General features: G+C 34.4%; 1 protein-coding gene across 1 annotated transcript in view; it reads left to right on the plus strand.

Moving 5' to 3' along the window:
- SNTG1 (syntrophin gamma 1) overlaps positions 1 to 23,613 on the plus strand; it is a 534,413-nt gene that overhangs the window by 263,171 nt on the left and 247,629 nt on the right. Inside the window, exon 8 of the mRNA XM_024578290.3 lies at positions 17,129 to 17,231. Within this exon, the coding sequence (XP_024434058.1) occupies positions 17,129 to 17,231 (103 nt within the window). The remainder of the gene's footprint in view (positions 1 to 17,128; positions 17,232 to 23,613) is intronic.

Here is a 23,613-nt window from a genome sequence, read left to right on the forward strand (position 1 = left end):
TAGAAATACACAATCTTTCAAAACTAAATAGAAGAATTAGAGAATCTGAATAGGCAGATTACACCTAGTGAAATTGAAGCAGTAATCAAAAAACTCCCAACAAACAAAAGCCCTGGACCAGATGGTTTCACAGGTGAATTTTACCAAGCATATTGAGAACTAACACCTCTCCTCTTCAAAATTATTTCATAAAATTCAAGAGGAAGGAAGTCTCCCAAACTTATTTTATGAGGGCAGCATTATCCTAATTCCAAAATTAGATAAAGACACAACAAAGAAAGAAAATTATAGGCCAAAATCCCTCATGAACACAGATGCTAAAATCTTCAGCAAAATATTAGCAAACTGAATACATTAATACATCAAAAAGATCATACACCAGGATCAAGTGGGATTTTTTTCAGGGAATGCAAGGTTGTTCCAACATTTGCAAATCTGTACATGTGATTCAACTCATAAACAAAATAGAGGATACAAACTACACAATCATATCAATAGATGCAGAAAAAACAATTGATAAAATCCAGCACCCATGTATGATAAATATTCTTGGCAAAGTGAGAATACAGGGAAATACCTAAACATAATAAAGGGCATGTATGACAAATATGCTGCCTGCATCATACTCAATGGGCAAAAACTACAAGTTACCTTTAAGATCAGGAACAACACAGAGATGTCCACTTTCACCTCTCTTATTAAAAATAGTACTGGAAGTCCTAGACACAGTAATCAGACAAGAAGAAGAAATAAAAGGCATCCACAATGGAAAGGAAGAAGTAAAACTGACTTGATTTGCAGGTGTCATGGTACTGTACACAGAGAATCCCAAATATTCCACCAAGAAACTACTAGAAATGATAAATGAATTCAGCAAAGTAGCAGAATACAAAATTAATATCAAGAAATCAGTTGCATTTTTATATGCCAATAATAAACTAACAGAAATGAAAATTAAGAAAACAATCCCATTCACAAGTGCTTCAAAAAGAATACAATACCTAACCAAGGAGGTAAAAGACCTGTACTTGGAAAATCATTACACTGAAGAAAAAAATTGATGAAAATACAAATAAGTGGAAGCATATACCGTGTCTATGGATAGGAAGAATAAATGTCATTAAAATGTACATACTACCCAAAGCAATCTATAGATTCAATGCAATTCCTATCAAGATTCCAATGATATATTTCACAGAACCAGAACAAATATTTCAAAAATTTATATGAAGCCACAAAAGGCCCCATGTAACAACCCTGATTCTGAAAAAGAAGAATAAAGTTGGAGGAATCATTCTACCTAATATCAAACTATACTATAAGGCCATACTAATCAAAACAGCATGGTACTGGCATTGATCAGTGGAACAAAATAGAGAACCCAGAAATAAACCCACATCTTTATAGTCAATTAATATTGGAGGAAGCAAGCACATACAATGGGATTAAGATAGTTTGTTCAATAAATGGTGTTGTAAAAATTGGACAGACATGTGCAGAAAAATAAAACTAGACCACCTTCTTATACTACACACAAGAATAAATCCAAAATGGATGAAAGACTTAAATGTTAGACTTGAAACTATAAAAGTCTAGAAAAAGCCAAACGCAGCAAAGTTTCAGACACTGCTTGTAGCAATTTTTATGATATGTATCTCCTCAGGCAAGGAAACAAAAGTAAAAATAATCAAATGGGTCTATAGCAGACTAAAAAGTTTTTTCACAGCAAAAGAAATCATCAATCAAATGAAAAAGACAACCCATAGAATGGGAGAACATATTTGCTGATACATCTGATAAGGGGTAAAACTTTTAAAGCACTTACAAAACTCAACACCAGAAAATCAAGTAACCCAATTAAAAAATGGGCAATGGACCTGAATAGACACTTATCCAAAGAGGACATACTGATGGCCATTAGACATGTGAAAAGTTGCTCAATGTCATTATTCATCAGAGAGATGCAAATTAAAACCACAGTGCAATATCATCTCACACCTGTCAGAATGGCTATCATCAATAAATCAACAAACAAGTGCTGCTGAGGATGTGGAGAAAAGGGAATGCTTTTGCACTGTTGGTGGGAATGCAGATTATTTTAGCCACTGTGGAAAACAGTATGGAGATACCTCAATTAATTAAAAAGGGATCTTCCTTTTGACCCAGCTAAACTACTTCTGGGAATATATCCAGAGAAACTCAAAACGCTAATTTGAAAAAAAAATAGCTACCCTTATGTTCATTGCAGTGTTATTTAAATCACCACAATATGGAAGCAGCCCACATGTCCATCAATAAATAAGTGGATAAAACAACTATGGCGTATTTACACAATGGAATAGTACTCAGCCATAACAAAGAAGAAAGTTTTACCCTTTGTGACAGTATGGATAGACCTGGAGAACATTATGCTAAGTGAAATAAGCCAGTCAGAGAAAGACAAATACCATGTGATTTCACTCATATGTGGAATCTAATGAACATATTGAACTAACAAGGAAAATGGGGACAGAATCATAGATGGAGAGCAGATGAGAGAAAAATGCAGGGTGGGGTGGGGAGTAGAGCAATTGCGGAAATAGGAAAAAGGACTCACGGACATGGATAACAGTATGGTGATTGTTGGGGGAGTGGGGTATAAGGAACTAAATGGTAAAGGAAAAAATACGAGAAAGATTAATTCCAAAGTTTCTATTAACTAGACCTTCACGATCACAAATACTTATTTCTATTTCAAGTTTTCCTGGGCTCTTAATGAATGTTGTTGCAATTTTCATTGTAGAAGCTCAGTAAATGTTTGTTGGTAAGAATGATAAATTGAATGAGAAGAAATTATAAAAATAGATTAATTATTAACGATGGAGACCATAAAACAGTAAGCCCCTAACTAGGGAAAGAACACATCTGGATAGAAGTATATGTCAAATATCTTGGGATATAACTCTAATATTATTTTGTTTACACATAAGAATTAATATCATAACCCTTTCAATATAACCTTCTTTAGTGAGTCACTCACTCCCCTTCTTCCTGCCTTCATCTTACACACATTTTTACTCATTCTGATTCTGGAGCCTAAAGTTAGCTCTGGCTAATATCATCATTTTTTTCTTCTTTGAGGTCTTGTCCAACATGAACAAATGTAACTTCGGGCGCAGCCTTTGGTAAAGTGAGTGCAGTCGCCTTTGAAATGGATACAACCACTTTCAGTTCACTTGAGGTATCTTAAAGATATTCAGGACAAAATATGTCTAAATCCATTACATTAGTTGGATCTGTAAGACTTGATTTACTCATATTTAATTGCGATTTACCTGGGCAACTGCTCATACAAATTCACATATGGCATTGTAAACAATCACATATGGTATCATAAAAAATCCAAGAAAATAAAAAGAAACAAATTGCTAGTTAGCATTAGAGTAATTAGATGAGATATATATTTTTTTGGCATGAAAATGTTAACATAAAGTGTTAACATAAAGTATCCAGAAAATATTTATAATCTCTAAAGTTTTCAATCTCACACTGACTTGATGTGAAGGTCTTGTAAAAAATGTATTAGTTCTTTACAAAATTATATTTTGATGATCAGATATAAAATATTTTGTATTGTCTAATAATGGTTCATAAAATATTTTTACTTTCACAACACAAATCAGCTTATATTTAATAATATAAAATATTTAATCAAAATAATTACAGGTTGTGAAAATGAGAGCATGCATATTTTTTAAGTACTACAACTCAAATACTATGTCAGAGACACAGACCATAATTATATTTATTAATAAATATGTATTGAATATCTAATGAATATAGCCTTCTTTTGGATCAAGTCATACTAGAGGTTGTTTTTCCCTATAGAGCTTATATTTAAGATGACAGCACCTGCAAAAGAACAGTAATAACAGTCATACAAGTTATTACACACGGCATGCTATATGAGGTATTATATGCAGCATACAGCATAAGGGATTGCTAGATGCTAGTAATAGACAATATGTAATATATGCTTTATTTTGATAGTTTTACACTCTGTCCCTATAATTAATTAATCATGCTCCACATATTCAAGGAATCTAAAGTATTATGCTTATGTAGTAACAAATGACTAGACCATATGAAGTGAAATTTAAAAACTTGACTTTTTCTAAATTAAAAAAGATCATAAATCAATAATGGATAAGAGGACTACACTTTGTTTTCTGCTTTCTTACTCTGGACTTTCTGTCATAATGTTATGACAGAAATCATAACATTTCTCTGATAATTGTTCCTTATCAACAATTAGGAGGAATAAGGTTATATATCTCCTAGTAATACCCATTTGAGTTTGATGATAGGTTTAGAAAATGTCTAAGAATTTCTTTTTAGTTTCTTTCGCAAAGCAACATCAAAAAGAAAGCATACATTGTCACTGTTACTGATTTCCTTGACAATGCAATATTTGTTGTTAATGAATAATTTTGTGCTTCCTGCCCTGTAATGAAGTGAGATGGTCAGTTCCAGCAGTGAACAGAAGCAGTGCGGGTCCCAGATTTCCAGACATCCGTGCTGTGTGTTTGAGACGTCTTTGTTGAGTCTCAGTTTATGAAGCTAAGGTAGGAACAGAGCCAGCAGCCACGTTGTAGTGATTGCCCAGTCCAGGGACCTGACACATTGTCACCCCATCAATCTGTCACCATGCCTTTCCCAAGCTTGCTCTTTCTCTCACTAAGTTGGAGCTGTGCAGCAGCACTGTCTGGGGGCATAGCCGCCTCTGGTTGCTATGGAGACAGCAATGATAAATATGGAAGTAAAGCTTTTTTTTCCCTCCTCTTATTACTACCAAACATTAACTCATTGTACTCAGCAATTCAAATATAACTAAGGCAAGTAAAATGTCACTAAGGGAATTTCAAAGACACATGAGTCCAGTGTCTTTAAAACTAGCTGGACGGGGAGCCCAGCTTCCCTTATTCTCACTTATCACCTGCTTTTCAAATAAAATGTTTGTGAAAATTACAATCAATAGTTTTCTCCTACACTCTTGCATTTGAAAGTATTATCTGTAACTTTACATATCCTAAAGCAACACATTCTTCTAAAATTCCTATCTGAACATAAACCATCTCGATTTTAGGTCTCAAGTGAATAGCCTATAGATGGCCTGAATTTACTTCTACTCATTGAAAGAGAGGGTAAATTCCCTTGTTACTAGACCACTGCTGTGAGGTAACAAAAGATATATATGACTTTAGATGTCCTTTGACAAAATGCAGTTTTAATATGGAAGCTATAAAAACAGACTGGCACAGAGCTATTTGTAATATATTGTCATTGATGTGTTCACCCCTTTCTGGCAGTTCTTTTGGGTTAAGAGGCACATGTGGTTTGGAGGGAATAGGGGTGAGAATGAAGTCTGAGCCCGAAGCCGAGTGTGTGAACAGAGTGCTTTCCCACAGAGTGATTTTTGGGTGTGTGTGTGTTTGTTTTGTCATTCAGATACCAGGTCACAGGAGTTTCCTTAGGGACTTTGTTGGAGTAGAAATAGAAAAGTAGACTAGAGAGGAATTTAAGAAGACAAAATAGAAAGACAGCAAGTTTACATTTTGCTAACAGTCATTCTTATACAATATGTTTCCAGTAATTTCCATATAAGTATGATGGGAAAAGGCTTCCAGATGAAGTGCATGCACTCATAGGTACAGGCATCATGTGTAATTTTATAAATATCTTACAGCTTGTACAACTGTCCTCTCCAATATTTCTGTGCATGATAGATTTCTCTGAAGACTGCAATTTGAAGTCATTATGAAGTAATAGAAGAGACAATTTTTCTTTATGTTATTAAGCAACATCTAATGCAAATTATTTTCTTCCTACTCATTTAGTATATTGTATTTGAGACATACATATCTATTTTCAAGTATTTGAAATTACCAGATTCCCAAAGAAACTACTGTTTTCCCCTGGCAGTACAGCTTTGCTTTTCCCTGTGCAAACTTCAGTTACCAAGGAAGTGCTCTCCCGGCCTTATCTGGTGGCCCCAACAATGATGCTAATGGTATCAGAGTATTTATACTGCACTCAGTGAGCATCACGGGGGGGGGGTGGCCTTTAAATTCAGAATAATGTAAGTAAATGACTCACCAGTAGACTAAAATGACAGTATATGCAGGAAATAGCACCAGCCGTTCCAAAATATTTAATTCTTAGGTCTGTGTCGGGCAAACATGATAATATGCCTTAACAGCTATTTAGTAACTGTTCGCTGCAGCTGCAAATCTAGTGGGATGATAACGTTTGTTTTTCAGCTCTTAATAACTCCTTTTATATGAGATAATTTTATATAGAATTCTAAAAAATTAGGAAAAGTTTTATGATTTTACTCTCTTCCTACAAAAATTCTACTAAAATCTGTATTTTACAAATTAGACATCCATGTAGCTGTGCCTTATAATATCATAAATGTATAATAATATGTGTATTAGTTAATTTAGTCAAATTTGATTACACAAAATATTATCAATGGGGGCCCTGGCTGGTTTTCTCAGTGGATTGAGCACAGGCCTGCAAACCAAAGGGTCACTGTTTCGATTCCCAGTCAGGGCACATGTGTAGGTTGAGGGCCAGGTCCCCAGTAGGGATGCCTAAGAGGCAACCACACATGGATGTTTCTCTCCCTTTCTTTCTCCTTCTCTTCCCCTCTCTCTAAAAATAAATAAATAAAATGTAAAAAAAATATCCAAAATATTATCAGTGGGGGGAAATCGGGACAACTGTAATAGAAAAACAATAAATAAGAAAATAAAAAAATAAAATATCTTGAAATAATGAAAAAATATTATCTATATGAGGCTATTTGAAACACTCTGGATTTTCCTAGATAAATATGGAGATGTTCTGTACTGCATTATCCTGCCTCAAATATACCCTAACTGTGTATAAAATCCTGCTAGAATATTTTCAGCCTGGTCCTGGCCTGCGTGACTCAGTTGGTTGGAGCATCATCCCATAACTGAAAGTTTGCCAGTTGGATTCCTGGTCAGGGCACATGCCCAGGTTGCAGGCTCTGTCCCAGTTGTGGTGTGTGTGTGTGTGGAAGACAGCCGATCTGTGTTTTCCTCTCACACTGATGTTTCTCTAGAATGAGAATACAGTAAACCTTAAAAAGAATATTTTCAGCCTGTAAAATGTCTTTTTCTCTTCTCTCCCAATACTTGAAGTGAATGTGCTTTATTAATGTGCAATGACTCATTTTATAGATATAATTTTCATCACTGAAGTAAGGTAGGGGGCCATTCAAATAGACAATCTGATTAGGGCCTCAGTAAACATTTGATTGCATTTGATGTATTCATCGAACCTTGCTCATTTGACAAAGTCAGTGATGATTTCTGGAGTGTGACCCATGAGGGAACGGCAGAAACTGCTGGCCAGACTGCTGAGAACTTCACATTGTGAAGGCTTTGTTTATGTTTGTTTCTCATCACAGTAAGCAATAAAAATTGTGTGCGACCCTCTAATGATACCAGTATTATTAGCAGAGTGACTGGGAAAAAAATACTGTGACATCTATTATGCTGACAAAATTTGGGTCTGAGGAATTTACATATACTATTTACTTTTTCAAACCTTCCTTATATATTTTTTCTCTTTTTTAATATATTGATTTATTGTGAGGATTTGTTTTCTCACTTGTTAAGCAGTTTCTGGAGCTGAAGGGCTTTATCATTTTCATTTCAACATCGCACATTCTATGTTCCATAATATGGCGTTTTGAACATGGTGGAGACTTGAATGCTTGTTGCACTGATTTGAACTCTATATTCATTGATCTCTAGCAGAAAATATGCATAAGTCAGAAACTTATACATATGCAGTTTTACCAATTTATACAGAAACTACCTAATCCATTTTGTCTTGTTTTCTGGCACCTGAGTGGAGTCAATCTTCTATCTCCCTCTTGGAACGTGGGCAGGGAGGTGATACTGTGTAGCTGTTTCTATATTTGAACATATATCTGGAACCTAAGAGGTGGCGATTATCATCTTAAAAGTTCTATGAGAGTCAAATATGCTTTTAAAATATTTATTAAAAATTCTTAATATTTAAAATTTAAAAAATAATATTTATTAAAAATTTAAATATTTATTTAAAACATTTATTAAAGTTTATTTATTTATTTTAAATATTTATTAAAAATTAATTGGTTAATTGAAAGCCAATGGGCTTTCTGGAAAATGGCCACTGGAAGAATAGAGAGTTCCTTTATACATACAGTTTTACTAGCCAATCTCTTATGAGGGGTGGCCAAAAAAGAAGCCAGAATTTACTTATTAAAAATAGTGTTTTTTATTCTTACACATTTAAACTTTAGTCACCTTCAAAGTACTCTCCATTTGATGCAATATGCCCTTTGAAACATTTTTTTCCATTGCTCAGGACAGTTTTTGAACTCATTGAGTTTGATGCCTTTTAGTGCCTCTGCTGTTTTTTGTTTCACTTCTTCCACATCAGCAAAATGTTTCCCTGTGAGGACTTTTTTCATCTGGGGAAACAAACAAACCAAAAAGTTTCTCAGGGTGAGATCAGGTGAATAGGGAGGGTGGGGCAGAGGGCTTATGTCGTTTTTGATCAGAACCTGCCTAACACTCAGTGCAGTGTGGGCGGCTGCACTGGTAAATACCCATCATGAAATGGACAAACACCTTAAATGAGTCTTTGCAAAAATTCACTGAAGCCACACACAGCCTCTCACAATGCCAGTGGATACACTGATACAGATGGATTTGTAGAACACTCACCTAGTGGGGGAATCCTATATACTACAAGAGGCCCGCCCTCCAGAAGATAATCCATTTTGGGGGGTCCCTACTAGCATATATTAGCTGTGGTAATTGAGCAAGACACTGCACTTTTAAATGTTTTCAGGTTCTCATTTTAAAAATAAAAGATAGTAAATTTTGTGTTGTTTACTTCATAGGCTTTATTTTATAAAGCTAAGGCTACATTGGAACTTGCACCACTTGGTGACACATTGTTCATTTATATAAACATGGATCATTAAACATACAACTAAATGAAAAACTTTTTGGAGAAACAGATTAACAAATCATAATTATTTATTGGTAAAATAAAGTGGTCTAATATTCACTAGAGAAAATATTGTCATTGAATTGGTGTTAAAATATTTTAACAATGTTGCATTATATGTCATTGTCATCTTTGAAAGTGTAGTGTTTAAAGAACCATTGATGTGTATATAGGTTAATTAAGAATAATAGTGACATTCAAGTCAGGCTGGGTAGAACCCTTGCTATGATACAGCTATCTTTTACCATGTTGCTCTGTTTTTTTGTTCATTTTGTTTTGTTTTAATTTTAGAAACAGAGAGGAAGGGAGAGAGGGGAGTAGAGAAAGAGAGAGAATATGTTGTTCCACACATTTATACATTCATTGCCTGTTCTTCCATGTGCCCTGACCCCAAACCTTAGTGTAGCAGAATGACTCTCAACAAACTGAGCTACTTAGCCAGGGATTCTTTATTTTAACTTCAATTTTTCAAATACATTGTATTTTTATTTTTACTTAATGTATGGGGGTAACATCGGTTAATAAAATTACATAAGTTTTGGGTGCAAAATTCTATAATACATTATCTGTACAAATATATTGTGTTGTGTGTTTACCACTCAAGTCAAGTCTCCTTCCATTACTGTTTATCCCCCTTCCACCCTCTTCGACCTTTCCTACACTACTTTCCCTCTGGTAATCACCATACCATTGTCTGTGTCTATGAGGTTTTGTTGTTGTTGTTGGCTACATTCCTTCCCCTTTTGCATCTAGCTCGGTAACCCACCTCCCCTCTGACTGATGCCAATCTGTTCTCTATATAAGAGTCTGTTTCTATTTTGTTTGTTAGTTTATTTTGTTTGTTAGAGTTCACATATGAGTGAAATCATATATGGCACTTGTCTTTCTCCAACTGGCTTATTTCACTTCATATAATGTTCTCTAGGTTCATTGATGCTGTCTCTGAGGGTAAGATTATTTTCTTCTCCTCTTTCTCCTTTTCTTCTCCTTCTTCTCCCCCTGCTTCTTTTCTCCTCCTCTTCCTCCTCCTCCTTCTTCCTCTCCTCCTTTCTTCTTTACAGCTGAGTAGTATTCTACGTGTAAATGTACCATGCTTTTTTATCCACTAATCTACTGATGGACACTGGGGCTGCTTTCAAATATTGGCTATTTTAAATAACAATGGAATTAACATAGGGGTGCATATATTCTTTCAAATTAGTGTTTTGAGTTTCTTTGGGTATATTCCCAGATGTAGAATCACTGGGTCATAGGCAATTCTATTTTTAACTCTTTGAGTTACCTCCACACTGCTTCCCACAGTGGCCACACCAATTTACATTCCCACCAACACTGCCAAAGGGTTCACTTTTCCCCACATCCTCGCCATTACTTGTTGATTTATTGATGAGATCCATTCTGACAGGTGTGAGATGGTATTTAATTGTGCTTTTAATTTGCATTTCTCTGATGATTAGTGATGTTGAGCATATTTCCTATGGTTATTGGCCATCTGTATGTCCTCTTCTGAAATGTGTCTGTTCGTATCTTTTCCCCATTTTTAATTGACTTTTTTTGTGTTGAGCTTTATAAGTTCTTTATAAATTTCTGAATATTAACCTTTTATCAGATGTATCATTGGAAAATATTTCCTCCCACTCAGTAGGTTGCCTTTTCAATTTGTTGATGGTTTCCTTTGGCATGCAAAAACTTTTTTGTTTGATGTAATCACATTTATTTATATTTCTTCTTTTGTTTTCCTTGCCCAAGGAGATATACCAGAAAAAAATATTGCTATGAGATATGTCCAAGATTGTATCATGTATGTTTTCTTCTTGGATATTTTTATGTTTTCAAGTTTAACATCTAAATTTTTAATTCATTTTGCATTTTTTTCTTGTGTAAGGTTTAAGAAGGTGGTATAGTTTCTTTTTTTTTTGCCTGTGTTGGTCCAATTTTTCCAAAACCACTTTGATTAGATTATCTTAACCCTATTATATGCTCTTGCTTCCTTTGTCAAATACTAATTGACCATGTAGGTGTGGGTTTATTTCTGGGCTCTCTATTCTGTTCCATTGATCTATTTACCTGTTTTTATGACAGTTCCATGCTGTTTTTATTAATATAGTGTTATAGTATAGTTTGATATCAGGTAGCATATTTTCTTAATCTTTTCTCTATTTTCTCAAGGCTGAGACTATTTGAAGTCTTTTTGGTTACACATAAATTTTTGGAGTATTTGTTATAGTTTTGTGAAATACACCATTGGTATCTTGAAGAGAATTGTGCTGAATCTATAGGTTACTTTGGGGAGGGTGGACATTTCAGTGGTGTTAATTCTTCATATCCATGAACATACATTATGCTTTCACCTATTTGTATCTTCTTCCATTTCTTTCTATAGTGTCTTATAATTTTCTGAGTACAGGCCTTTTGCATCCTTGGTTAAAATAAATTCCTAGGTATTTTATTTTATTTTTTGAAGCAATCATTAATGGGATTGTTTTCTTAGTTTCCTTTCTGATCATTCATTATTGGTATATAAAAATGCAACTGATTTCTGGAAATTTATTTTTTGTTCTGCTACCTTAATGAATTCATTTATCAAAACTAGTAGTTTTTAGTGGAATCTTTCATATTCTCCCATATGCAGCAACATGTCATCTGCAAATAATGACATTTTTTTTTACTTGTTCCTTTCCAATTTGGATACCTTTTATTTTTACTTTATATCTGAAAGCTGTGGCTAGGACTCTTGTACTATGTGAATAAGAGTGATAGTGATAAGAGGAGAACTAAGATGGCGGCGTAGGTAGACACACTGCGCCTCCTCACACAACCAGAACTGACAGAAAATCGAACGGCAAGGAAGTCTGACACCAAGGACATAAAAAATAAACATTCATCGAGACCGGTAGGAGGGGCCGAGACGGGTACTGGGGCAGAGAGGACTCGAGTTGCTGTGGTGGGACCGAGACTAGTGGAGTGTGGGACAAACAGGGCAGACAGTCTGACCACAAGCAGACCCTGCGGCCCCACATTCACGCAGACAGGCCGAGAGGGCCAGACTCAGAGTGACAAAGAATGGGGCAGGCAGAGCAGCAGGTAGCACCCCACAGTGCCACATTCGCGCACAGATAAACTGGACAAACAGCGGGGATCGAGGCAGACCGCACAACCCAGGGCTCCAGCTCGGGGAAATAAAGCCTCAAACCTCTGATTGAAAATGCCCGTGGGGGTTGGGGCAGCAGCAGAAGAGACTCCCAGCCTCACAGGAGAGTTTGTTGGAGAGACCCACAGGGGCATAGAGTGTGCACAAGCCTACCCACTCGGGAACCAGCACCAGAGGGGCCCAATTTGATTGTGGGTAGTGGAGGGAGTGACCAAAATCCAGTGGAGAGTGGAGTGGGTGCCATTGCTCCCTCTCAGCCCCTCCCCCACATACAGTGTCACAGTGCAGCAACCAGCGTTACCCCACCCCGGTGAACACCTAAGGCTCCGCCCCTTTAAGTAACAGATGGCCAAGACAAAAAAAAAAAAATGGCCCAAATGACAGAACACTTCAAAGCTCCAGAAAAAATACAACTAAGCGAGAAAGAGATAGCCAACCTATTGGATGCACAGTTCAAAACACTTGTTATCAAGATGCTCACAGAATTGGTTGAATCTGTTCGAAAACCAGATGAAAAAATGAAGCCTATGCTAAGAGAAACAAAGGAAAATGTACAGGGAACCAATAGTGATGCGAAGGAAACTGGGACTCAAATCAACGGTGTGGACCAGAAGGAAGAAAGAAACATCCAACCAGAAAAGAATGAAGAAACAAGAATTTGGAAAAATGAGGAGAGGCTAAGGAACCTCCAGGACATCTTGAAACATTCCAACATCCGAATTATAGGGTGCCAGAAGGAGAAGAGGAAGAACAAAAAATTTAAAACTTATTTGAACAAATAATGAAGGAGAACTTCCCCAGTCTGGCAAAGGAAATAGACTTCCAGGAAGTCCAGGAAGCTCAGAGAGTCCCAAAGAAGCTGGACCCAAGGAGGAACACACCAAGGCACATCAGAATTACATTACCTAAGATTAAATAGAAGGAGAGAATCTTAGAAGCAGCAAGAGAAAAGGACACAGTTACCTACAAAGGTCTTCCCATAAGACTGTCAGCTGATTTCTCCAAAGAGACCTTACAGGCAAGAAGGGGCTGGCAAGAAGTATTCCAAGTCATGAAAGGCAAGGACCTACATCCAAGATTACTGTATCCAGCAAAGCTATCATTTAGAATGGAAGGGCAGATAAAGTGCTTCTCAGATAAGGTCAAGTTAAAGAAGTTCTTCATCACCAAGCCCTTATTCTATGAAATGTTAAAGGGAGTTACCTAAGAAAAAGAAGATCAAAAATATGAACAGTAAAAATGACAGCAAACTCACAGTTATTAACGACCACACCTAAAACAAAAACGAGAGCAAACTAGGCAAACAACTAGAACAGGAACAGAACCCTAGAGATGGAGATCACATGGATGGTTGTCAATAGGGGAGGGGGAGGGGGAGGGGGGGGTAAAGGTACAGAGAATAAGTAGCATAGATGATAGGTGGAAAATAGACAGGGGGAGGGTAAAAATAGTGTAGGAAATGTAGAAGCCAAAGAACTTATAAGTATGACCCAAGGACATGAACTATAGGGGGGGAATGTGGGAGGGAGGGGGTGGGCAGGATGGAGTGGCGTTGAGGGGGGAATGGGACAACTGTAATAGCATAATCAATAAATATATTTTAAAAAAAGAAAAAGAAAAAAGGTCTGTTGAAGATTGAAATTGTGATTACTCAGAAAAGATATCCATAATTGATCTTTTGTTGAAAACAATGGAGGGATTGAGTAAAAAAGAAAAAGGACTCATGGACATGGACAATAGTGTGGTGATTTCTGGGGAGAGGGGGTATAAGGGAACTAAATGGTAATAGGAAAATATAATAAAGATTAAATCAAAAATAAGAAAGAAAGAAGAAAAAGATAGAAAGGAGGAAAGGAAGGGAGGGAGGGAGGGTGGGAGGGAGGGAGGGAGGGAGGAAGGTAGAAAAAGTTATTCAGGTTGAGATTTTGTAATTTTTAAAAAAGTGTTTATTTTTCTCATTTACACTTGAACAAAAGTTCAAAGTTGAAGTGCAAATGTAGTTTTGAATTCAAAGTAAATGCCCATTGTCTATTTCTGAGGTAACTACATTTAACTTATGCATGTCTAATTTATTTTCATGTTTACACTTAGATGTCCATACTATTATTTCTTTATTTTAACTCTGTATATAAATTTCTATTGTATACTTACTATAAAATATGAGTTTTTGTTGCATTCTACTGCTCTGTGTTTCACTGAGTCATAAACTCCCAATACAGTATGTAATAATGATAACATCAATATTAAATATCGGTGTAAAATATAAGCCAGGTTCATAAGTTCATATTAAGACAAAAACTGAATAAAAAAATAATAGGATTCACTATAGAAAAGTAGGAGAGATTTGATATTTTTAGAATATGATGTCTAGCAATCCATGATATTGCATATTTTTCCATTTATTTAAAATTAATGTTATATTTGTTTATTGATATTAAATCAAAACCAATCTATCTTTGTATATTAACTTTATATCTATGTTATTCCTTACTAAACTTGCTTATTAACTTACCTATTAATGCATCATGTAATAATGCTTATAGGTTAAATATTTTCTATGTTCCAAATAATAACGGTTTAATTTCTTCTTTTAATAATTATATACATTTTATTACCTTTTTGCCTCATCAAAGTAACACATGAAGATTTTTAAAAAATGGAGATAGTGAATATTTTTGCTTCATTTTTCATCTGAGAAAGAAATATTTTAAGAATTCATCATTGATAATGTTAAAATTGTATATATATTCTTTATAATATGGGTACTCATTTATATACTCAGTTTTCTATGAGTTTTTATCAAATGAATTTTATCAAAGGACTTTTTGCATATATTGCATTAATTATATATTTAATTTTAAAACATTTTTTTCTACTTTAAGGTGATAAAATATATTGCTTTTTATGCATATGTGTCTACATCTCTGTTTTTTAGATTGGGCTACTTCTATTGTTCTGCTCTCAAGTTTACTGATCTATCCTCTATGTTTTTTATTGAACCAATTTAGCAGGTTTATTAAAATGTATATTATTGTATTTTTAATTATTTAATTTTTATTTGCTTATTTTTAAAGTTTTCTATTTCTTTCTTAAATTTTTGTAATTTTTTATTTGTTTCAAAAGAGAAGTATTTTCTGTTGAAATATTTTTATTAAAGTAGCTTTTAAATTCTTGTCAGATAATTTCACTATGTGATTCATCTAGTTGGTATTATTTTCTCATTCAAATTTCAAATGATTTCTCATTCAAATGATTTTCTGGTTTGTAGAGTGCCATGTTATTTTATTGTATCCTGGCCATTTTGCTTATGTTAAGAGGCTCTGGCTCCTGTTCAAGATTTTTTTTTTCCTTTTTAATGGGGATTCACTCTTAACACTCATGTACTAACCTACTTCTGTGGCTACGGCTGTGGTTTCATTGCCAGTACAATTCTTAGAGGATCTTTGTTGCTACTTTGATCTGATTGACTTACCTTGTGTCCCTAGGGCTCCTACTATGCTCTGTTGGTACTATTTGAGGAGGTGGAAAGAGTTTTCCCTAGTGCTACTAACATAAAGGGATGCATTGCCTAGCAGTGGGTAGTTGCTCCCTCTACTGGGCAGAAGCATTTAAAATATCCTTCCTCTGTCCTGTTGTTCTAGTCCTGGGGTCCCTAATGAAGTCTATTTTTATTATATCTTTCAAAGTTTCCTTGGGTGTCTCTGGCATTTCCCCCCCATTGTTTACAGTTGTACTTATTGGTGGGGGGCAAGGAGAGGTGAATCTATGCCATCTTCTTGGAAACAAAAGTTATTGTAAATTATTTTGATAGCCAATTACTTTTGAAAATATTTTATTTATTTTTAGAGAGCAAGGAAGGGAGGAAGAAAGAGAGGAAAAGAAACATCAATGTGTGGTTGCCTCTCACATACCCCCTACAAGGGACCTGGCCTGCAACCCAGGCATGTGCCCTGACTGGAAATCGAACCAGCAACCCTTTGGCTTGCAGGCTGGCATTCAGTCTACTGAGCCACACCAGCCGGGTCCTGATAGCCAATTCTTTAACAATTTGAAGTTGACCATCTTTTTTATCTGATTTGTATCAAATCGTGTTTCCATTTCTATTAACTGCTACTTCTCTAATTATCTTAATTGTTCTCTTAGTTTATGTGAGATTTTTTAAAGTATAAATATATCTTTTCCAGGTATTTTTGCTTTAAATAAATCATCAGCTTTTTATATTTCTTTTAGTATTTTTGTACCTGTTTTGGAATATTTCTTTTGAGAAATAGCCATTTTTTCAACAGGTGGATTGAGACCTATCAAATGTATGATTTGGAAAATGTTGAGTTATTGATAATAATAGTTTTCACTATTATTCTAAGCCTTCAGGGAAAGAAAAAGAAAACATTCAATGGTGTAATGGAAAAATAGTACCTAGTTTTTTCAAAAGGTTGGAGTAAATTCGGGCAATTTTATTTAAACAAAATTAGCACTCTGGACAACATCTGCAGGGTCATTTATTTGTTATCTCCAAATGTTGCATAATATATGCTCAATAAATATTTATTAAATTGATAAATATAGAGATTTTAGCACTACGATTTTTCTGTAAACTCCATAATCCATCATACTTGCCTAGAATAGATCATAGGCTCCAGAAAACCTCCACAGATGTGGATAGAAGAGGATGATGTTGGGTGTGAACGGGCACCGCAGAATGGTGGAAAGTGGAAGAGCAGTGGCAGCTGCATTTCTGCAACGTTAGATAACTTATTCCTCTGTCTCTCATAAAGTTTCTTTTGCCACTAGGAAAAAATCAAAGGTGGAAAAGACAACAAATCATTTCAAGACTTTGCAATTATAAAAATTTTGTGAACGTACTGATATTGTATGATTTATGCTTTTTCATTTTAGGTTCAAGTTCTTCGGAATGCTGGAGAAGAAGTGACGCTAACAGTGTCTTTTTTAAAAAGAGCACCTGCTTTCCTCAAACTCCCACTGAATGAAGACTGCGCATGTAAGCATTTATGAAGGATGGGTAAAATGCTCACATCATTGCATTTGCTTTTTAAATATTATTTCCTGACATTAATTAGTTATTTCTTTTTAAAATTTGGATTCCTTCCTGAACAAAAACATTTTTGTCACAAATTATTTTATTAATTCTTATGTAAAGAGAACAGATATTATTTTTATGGCAGAACAAATTCATTACATTTACTGTTATTGTCATATCTTTAATTGGAGAAACATATAGACCCTGATTTGGCTACTGGATTTGCTAAGCAAGCATTTGCACTTAAGCTGCCTGGAAGAAATTGTGAGATTGAAGGAAGCACCAGTATATGTGCAAATGTATTAATTTTCATAAGAGCTCCTTAAAAATTTATCATGTGCATACTATCAAAGAAGAATATATTTTTAACTGAAGCCTAATTTGCATGCAATTAATTACAAAGGTCTTAAATGAATAGTTGGAACAGTTCTAACAAATACACATTTGCTTACTCCACATCCTTTGAATCACAGAATGGTTCTTGTGTGCCTCTTCCCAGTAAATAACATCACCAGAAACAATCATTGACTTTATATCTTATCACCATATATTATGTTTATTCCTTTAAAAAAATTTTTTTTTGTATTGTTCAACTACAGTTGTCCCTATTTTTCTCATTGTTCCTTTTAAAACTTTATTGAATGTAATATTACTGTATTTACTCTTCTATGTCTGGCTTCTTCCATTATGTGCAAGCACTTGTTATATATTTCAATAGTGTGTTCATTTATTTTTCTGTGTAATATTCCATTATGTGAATATATTAAATCTTCATAATGCATTATTTTGTTTAAAGACAACAGAGCTGTTTCCAGTATTTTGTTATTGTACATTTAACTGCTATGAACATTCTTGTGCAGGCATTGAAAGTCTTACAATTTTGTCACAATTGTAAGTATCTAGAAATAGAACTGCTGAGTCACAGAATAAATGTATAAGTAACTTGTTAACAAACTACCAAGAGTATTTCTAAAATAAGCATATATCTCAAGGCCTCTCACTTCCTACTCCAGCAATTTATGAGTGTTCTGGTTGGGTACATTTATTCCAATATTTGATGGTCAAAGATCTTTCGCCATTATATTGAATGTGTAGTGCTCTTTTTGTAGTTTTGTGTTTCTCAGAAGACTAATGATGACTAGCTCCTTGTTATATGGCATTTGCATATTTTATTATCCATTTGCATATCTTATTTTGTAATGTGTCTGCTCAATATTTTTGCCCATTTTTCTATTGTCATGTCTTTTTATACTGCACTGCAGGAGTTTAAAAATGTAATCTGTATATAAGCCTTTGTCAGCTATATGTGTTACATTTTCTTTTTTCTTTTTTTACATTTTCACTCCATCTGTGCATAACTATATTTTTTCCATAAAGTTGTCTTAGGTTTGCAGTTTTTAACTTTGATAATGTCTAATTTACCATATCTTGGTCATTTTTGCCATATATGCTAATTCTTTTCTGTATCTTCTATGAAAAATAACTGCCTAACCCACGGTCAAAAAGTTATTTCTTATATTTTTCCTATCAGCTTTAGAGCAATTGACTTTTGTACTTCATTTTACATTAATTTTTAATTGTCTGAAGTAGGAATCAAGAATTAAGGAATCATTTTCTCATTTCATTAATTTATGCATCTGTTCTTTCAACAAAACCACAGTGATGATTACTGAAACGTTATATAAGCATGCATATTTTATTGTGCTTTACTGAGCTTTGCAGACACTGTATTTTTTACAAACTGAAGTTCTATAGTAAACCTGTGTGGAACAAGTCTACCGGCCCCATTTCTCCACCAGCACTTGCTCACTTCCTGACTCTGTGTCACATTTTGGTAATTCTCACAATATTTTGAAATTATTTATTATGGTGATTAGTGATCAGTTTTCTTTGAAGTTAGTATTACAGTTGTTTTGTAGTTGCCACAAACTGCCCACATAAGATGGCAAACAATTGATCGATGTTGTTCTTACCGCTCTACCCAACTAGCTGTTCCCTCACCTCTTTCTCTCTTCTCAAGCCTCCCGAGTCCCTGAGATACAAAACTAAAATTAAACAAATTAAAATAGCCTGTAAGTGTTCAAGCAAAAAGAATAGTCACATATCTCTCATTTTAAATCAAAAGCTAGAGATGACTAAGCTTAGTGAGAAAGGTATGTTGAAAGCCAAGGTCGCTTGAAAGTTAGGCCTCCTGTGCCAAACAGTTAGCCAAGCTGTGAATGCAAAGGAAGCTCTTGGAGGAAATTAAAAGTGCTACTCCAGTGACCACCCAAAGGACAAGAATGTGAAACAGCATCATTGCTTATATAAAGAAAATTTTAGTGAACTGCATAGAAGATCAAAGCAGCCACTACAGTTCCATAAGCCAAAGTCTAGTCCAGAGGAAGACTAGGTTTCTTCTACTCTATGACTAAGAGATGTGAAGAATCTGCAGAAGGAAATGTTTGAAAGTAGCAGAGACTAACTCCTGAGGTTTAAGAAAAGAAGTTCTCTCCACACACTAAAAGTGCAAGGTGAAGCAGCAAATTATCAAGGAAATTTAGCAGGTAATTAATGAAGGTAGTTATGCTAAACAATAGTCTGTCAATGTAGATAAAACAACCTTATGTTGGAAGAAGATACCTTCTAAGACTTTCATGAGTAGAGAAGAAAAGTCAATGTCTGGTTTCAAAGCTTCAAATGACATGCTGGCTCTCTTGTTAGAAGTTAGTAGAGCTGGTATTTATATTTGAAGCCCAAGCTCATTTACCATTAAGGACCTTAAAAATTATACTACATCTGCTCTGAATTAGTAGATTTAATGGAACAACAAAGCCTGCATAATAGCACATCTGTTTACAACATCATTTACCAAGTATTTTAATCCTACTGTTGACACCTACTGCAAAGAAACTAAGATTTCTTTAAAAATATCACTGCTCATTGACAATGCACCTGGTTACTGAACAGCTCTGATGGAGATATACAATGGTATGAATGTTGTTTTCATGCTTGTTAACAGCCATTATGTAGCTCATGTTTCTGGAATAAATTTGACTTTCAGGTCTTATTACCTAAAAAAATACATTTCATAAAGGTATCACTTCCAGAAATAGTGATTACTCTGATGGATCTTCAAAAATAAATTGAAAACCTTATGAAAAGTATTCATCATTCTAGATGCCTTGAAGGACATTCATGATTAATGGGAATAGACTATCAATATCAACAGGAATTTTGAAGAAGTTGATTCCTACCCTCATGGATAACTTTGCAGAATTCAAGACTTTAGAGGAGGAAGTAACTGCAGATGTGGTGGAAATAGCAAAAGAACTAGAATTAGAAGTGGAGCCTGAGGATGTGACTGAATTGCTACAATCTCATGATAAAACTTTTATGGATAAAGTTGTACTTCTTTTGGATGATCAAAGAAAGTGGTTTCTTGAGATAGAGTCTACTCCTGAGAAGATGCTATGAATATCGTTCCAATGGCAATGAAAGACTTAGAATACTACATAACAGTGTATAAAGCATTGGCAGTGTTTGTGAAGACTGACTCCAGTTTTGAAGGAAGGTTTACTGTGGGTAAATGCTGTCAAACAACACTGCAGGCTACCAAGGAATTTTCAAGGAAAAGTCAATTGAGGCAGATACTTCGTCATCATATTCCAAGAATTTGCCATAGCAGTCCCAACCTTCAACATCCACCACCCTGATCAGTCACCCGCCATCAATATTGAGGCAACACGCTCTACCAGCAAAAAAGATTACAACCTGTTAAAAGCTCAGATAATGGTTAGCATTTTTAAACATTAAAATTTTCTTTTACCCAAAGTGGTTTTTAGACACAATGCTATTACACACTTAATAGACTGCAGTAGTGTAAACATAACTGCACATGCACTGCTTCACTGTGGTGGTCTGAACCTGCAACCACACTATCTCTGTGGTACTCCTATAGTGTCCGTAAACGGTCACCTCGGGTGGGTTCTTCAACAGTGCAAGTTATCCAGATCACTTGAATGTTCTAAATCCTTTACATTACTGCATACATTTCAGACATAGCTTGTCAAATTCTATTAAAATAGAAGCTATTATGATTTTGAATGGGAGTATATTGAATTTATAGGCAATTTGAATAATTAATTCCCTAACATTTAAATCTTTCAATCTATGAACATAATGTACCTTTCTATTTATATATATATTAATTTTTTCAGCAATATTTTAGTGTTTTCAGTGGGGAAGTCTTGCAAGTCTTGCATTAAATTTATTTTAAGAATTTTATTTTTTTATATTATTATAAATGCTATTTTAAATATTTTATTTTCTAATTATCTGTTGCTAATGCAGAAATACATTTTTATATATTGATAAATTCCTCAACATATCTCAATTTCTTTTTAATTTTGGTAAGGTTTTTTTGTACATCCTTTAAATTTTTGTATGTATAAGACTGCCACTTTAAAATAATGTTTTGCTTATTTCTTTCCAAATTACATGCTTCAATTTCTTTTTATTCCCTATTGCAATAGCCAGGACCTCCAGTAAAATGTTGATTAAGTTATTGAAGGCAGAAATCTTTCTTTTGCTCAAGATATTACAGGGGAAGTTTCCAGTCTTTTACCATTATTAGCTATGGGTATGCACAGATGCCCTTTATTAGATTGAGGAAATGTCTTTCTATTCCTTGATTATTTAGGATTTTTCTTTCTCTTTCTCTCTCTCTTTTTTAAAAGTATGCTTATGGCAATTTACCTCATTTCTTTTAGGGTACATCTATAATTTTGTAACAAAGTCATTTTGGAGGGCACTAGATAGTTATAGTGATAGCAAGATACAGTGTCCTAGCATCTCTAATATAACAACTACATTTCCTGCTTCTTGAACTGAAATTCAAGTTACCTCATATCCATTGCATACAAGTTACCTGGAATCATGTATGCTGCAATCCCGATGCATAAACCGCTTAGAGAGGAGCTGATGCTAAGGGATTAGAGTAAATGTTGAAATAACTACAGATTTCCTTTTTGGGGCTTTCTGTTTCTACTCTCACAGCCCAATTACTTTTCCTTAAAAAAATCAAGACACTTAGAGCTAGTCTGAATAGCAGCGGCACTGAAGGAGAATCACAATTAGTTTTTTGTTAAAAATCAATACCTGTGCAAAGCACACTTTATACCACAGGCAAAGAGAATGATAACTCTAGTTTTAAAGCTCCACATTAGAGTCTCTTAAAAAAAAAAGCATTCCCTCAAGTTCTTCTAGATCAGGGGTGTAAAACTCATTTTCATCGGGGGCCACACCAGCCTTGTGGTTGCCTTTGAAGGGCTGAAATAATTTTAGGACTGTATAAATGTAACCACTCCTTAGCTATTAAGGAGTTGAAATTATATTCAGCCCTATAATAACAAACTATGTATATATATATATATACATACACACACACACACACAATTCTATTGATATGGTGATCATTTAAAACCTGATTTTGAATGTCAAATCAAGCTTATATTCTTAGAATCAACACTATATAGGCATGAAGTATTACATCTTTTTTAAATTTTTAATTATTTTTACTGGTTTTGATTTGCTAATATATTGTTAAGTGTGGTAAGTTTTTTTCCCAGTGTTTTTGTCCATTGAAGTCCAGTTCTCAATTCATTAAATTTGATATGTTATTATTCTTTTTATTCAATTCAAAATGGATATGTTTTAAAGTGTGTGCACTAAAAAATTGTCTCGTTAAAGAGATGCAGATCAACAAGAAAAAATAGAAAAAACAAAGTATGAAATCTCTGTTTTCATACTTTGTGGAGAAATTATATTAGTATAGCAAAAAGTGTATGATTCCCTTTGTAGCATAGTAATACTTGAGACTTTTAGGATAATAAACATGGAGAACATTTAGCATTTCTAAAACAACATAATATCTGTAGAAAAATATAAAACAAATCAAGAAATATATTTCTAGTCTTAATTTAGAAAGTTACCAAATTATGGCAACACAACTAATATTAAGTCTTTTACCCATGTTGAGTTTATTTTTGTGTATGGTATAACTTGGAGTTTAATTTTTTTGCATGCAGGTTATCAGATCTCCCAACACCATTTGTTGAAGAGGCTATTTTTACTCCATTTTATGCTCATTCCCCCTTTGTCATATATTACTGACCATAGAGAAATGGGTTTATTTCTGGGCTCTCTATGCTGTTCCATAGATCTATGTGTCTCTTCTTATGTGTGTCCCAGACTGTTTTCATTACAGTAGCTTTGTAATATAGTTTGATATCAGGTATAGTGATCTTTTCCACTTTGTTCTTCTTTCTCAAAATTGCAGAAGAGAACATAGGCAGGAAAATTT

This window comes from Desmodus rotundus, chromosome 8 (assembly GCF_022682495.2).
Source record: "Desmodus rotundus isolate HL8 chromosome 8, HLdesRot8A.1, whole genome shotgun sequence".
In the NCBI taxonomy this organism is placed as follows: domain Eukaryota; kingdom Metazoa; phylum Chordata; class Mammalia; order Chiroptera; family Phyllostomidae; genus Desmodus; species Desmodus rotundus.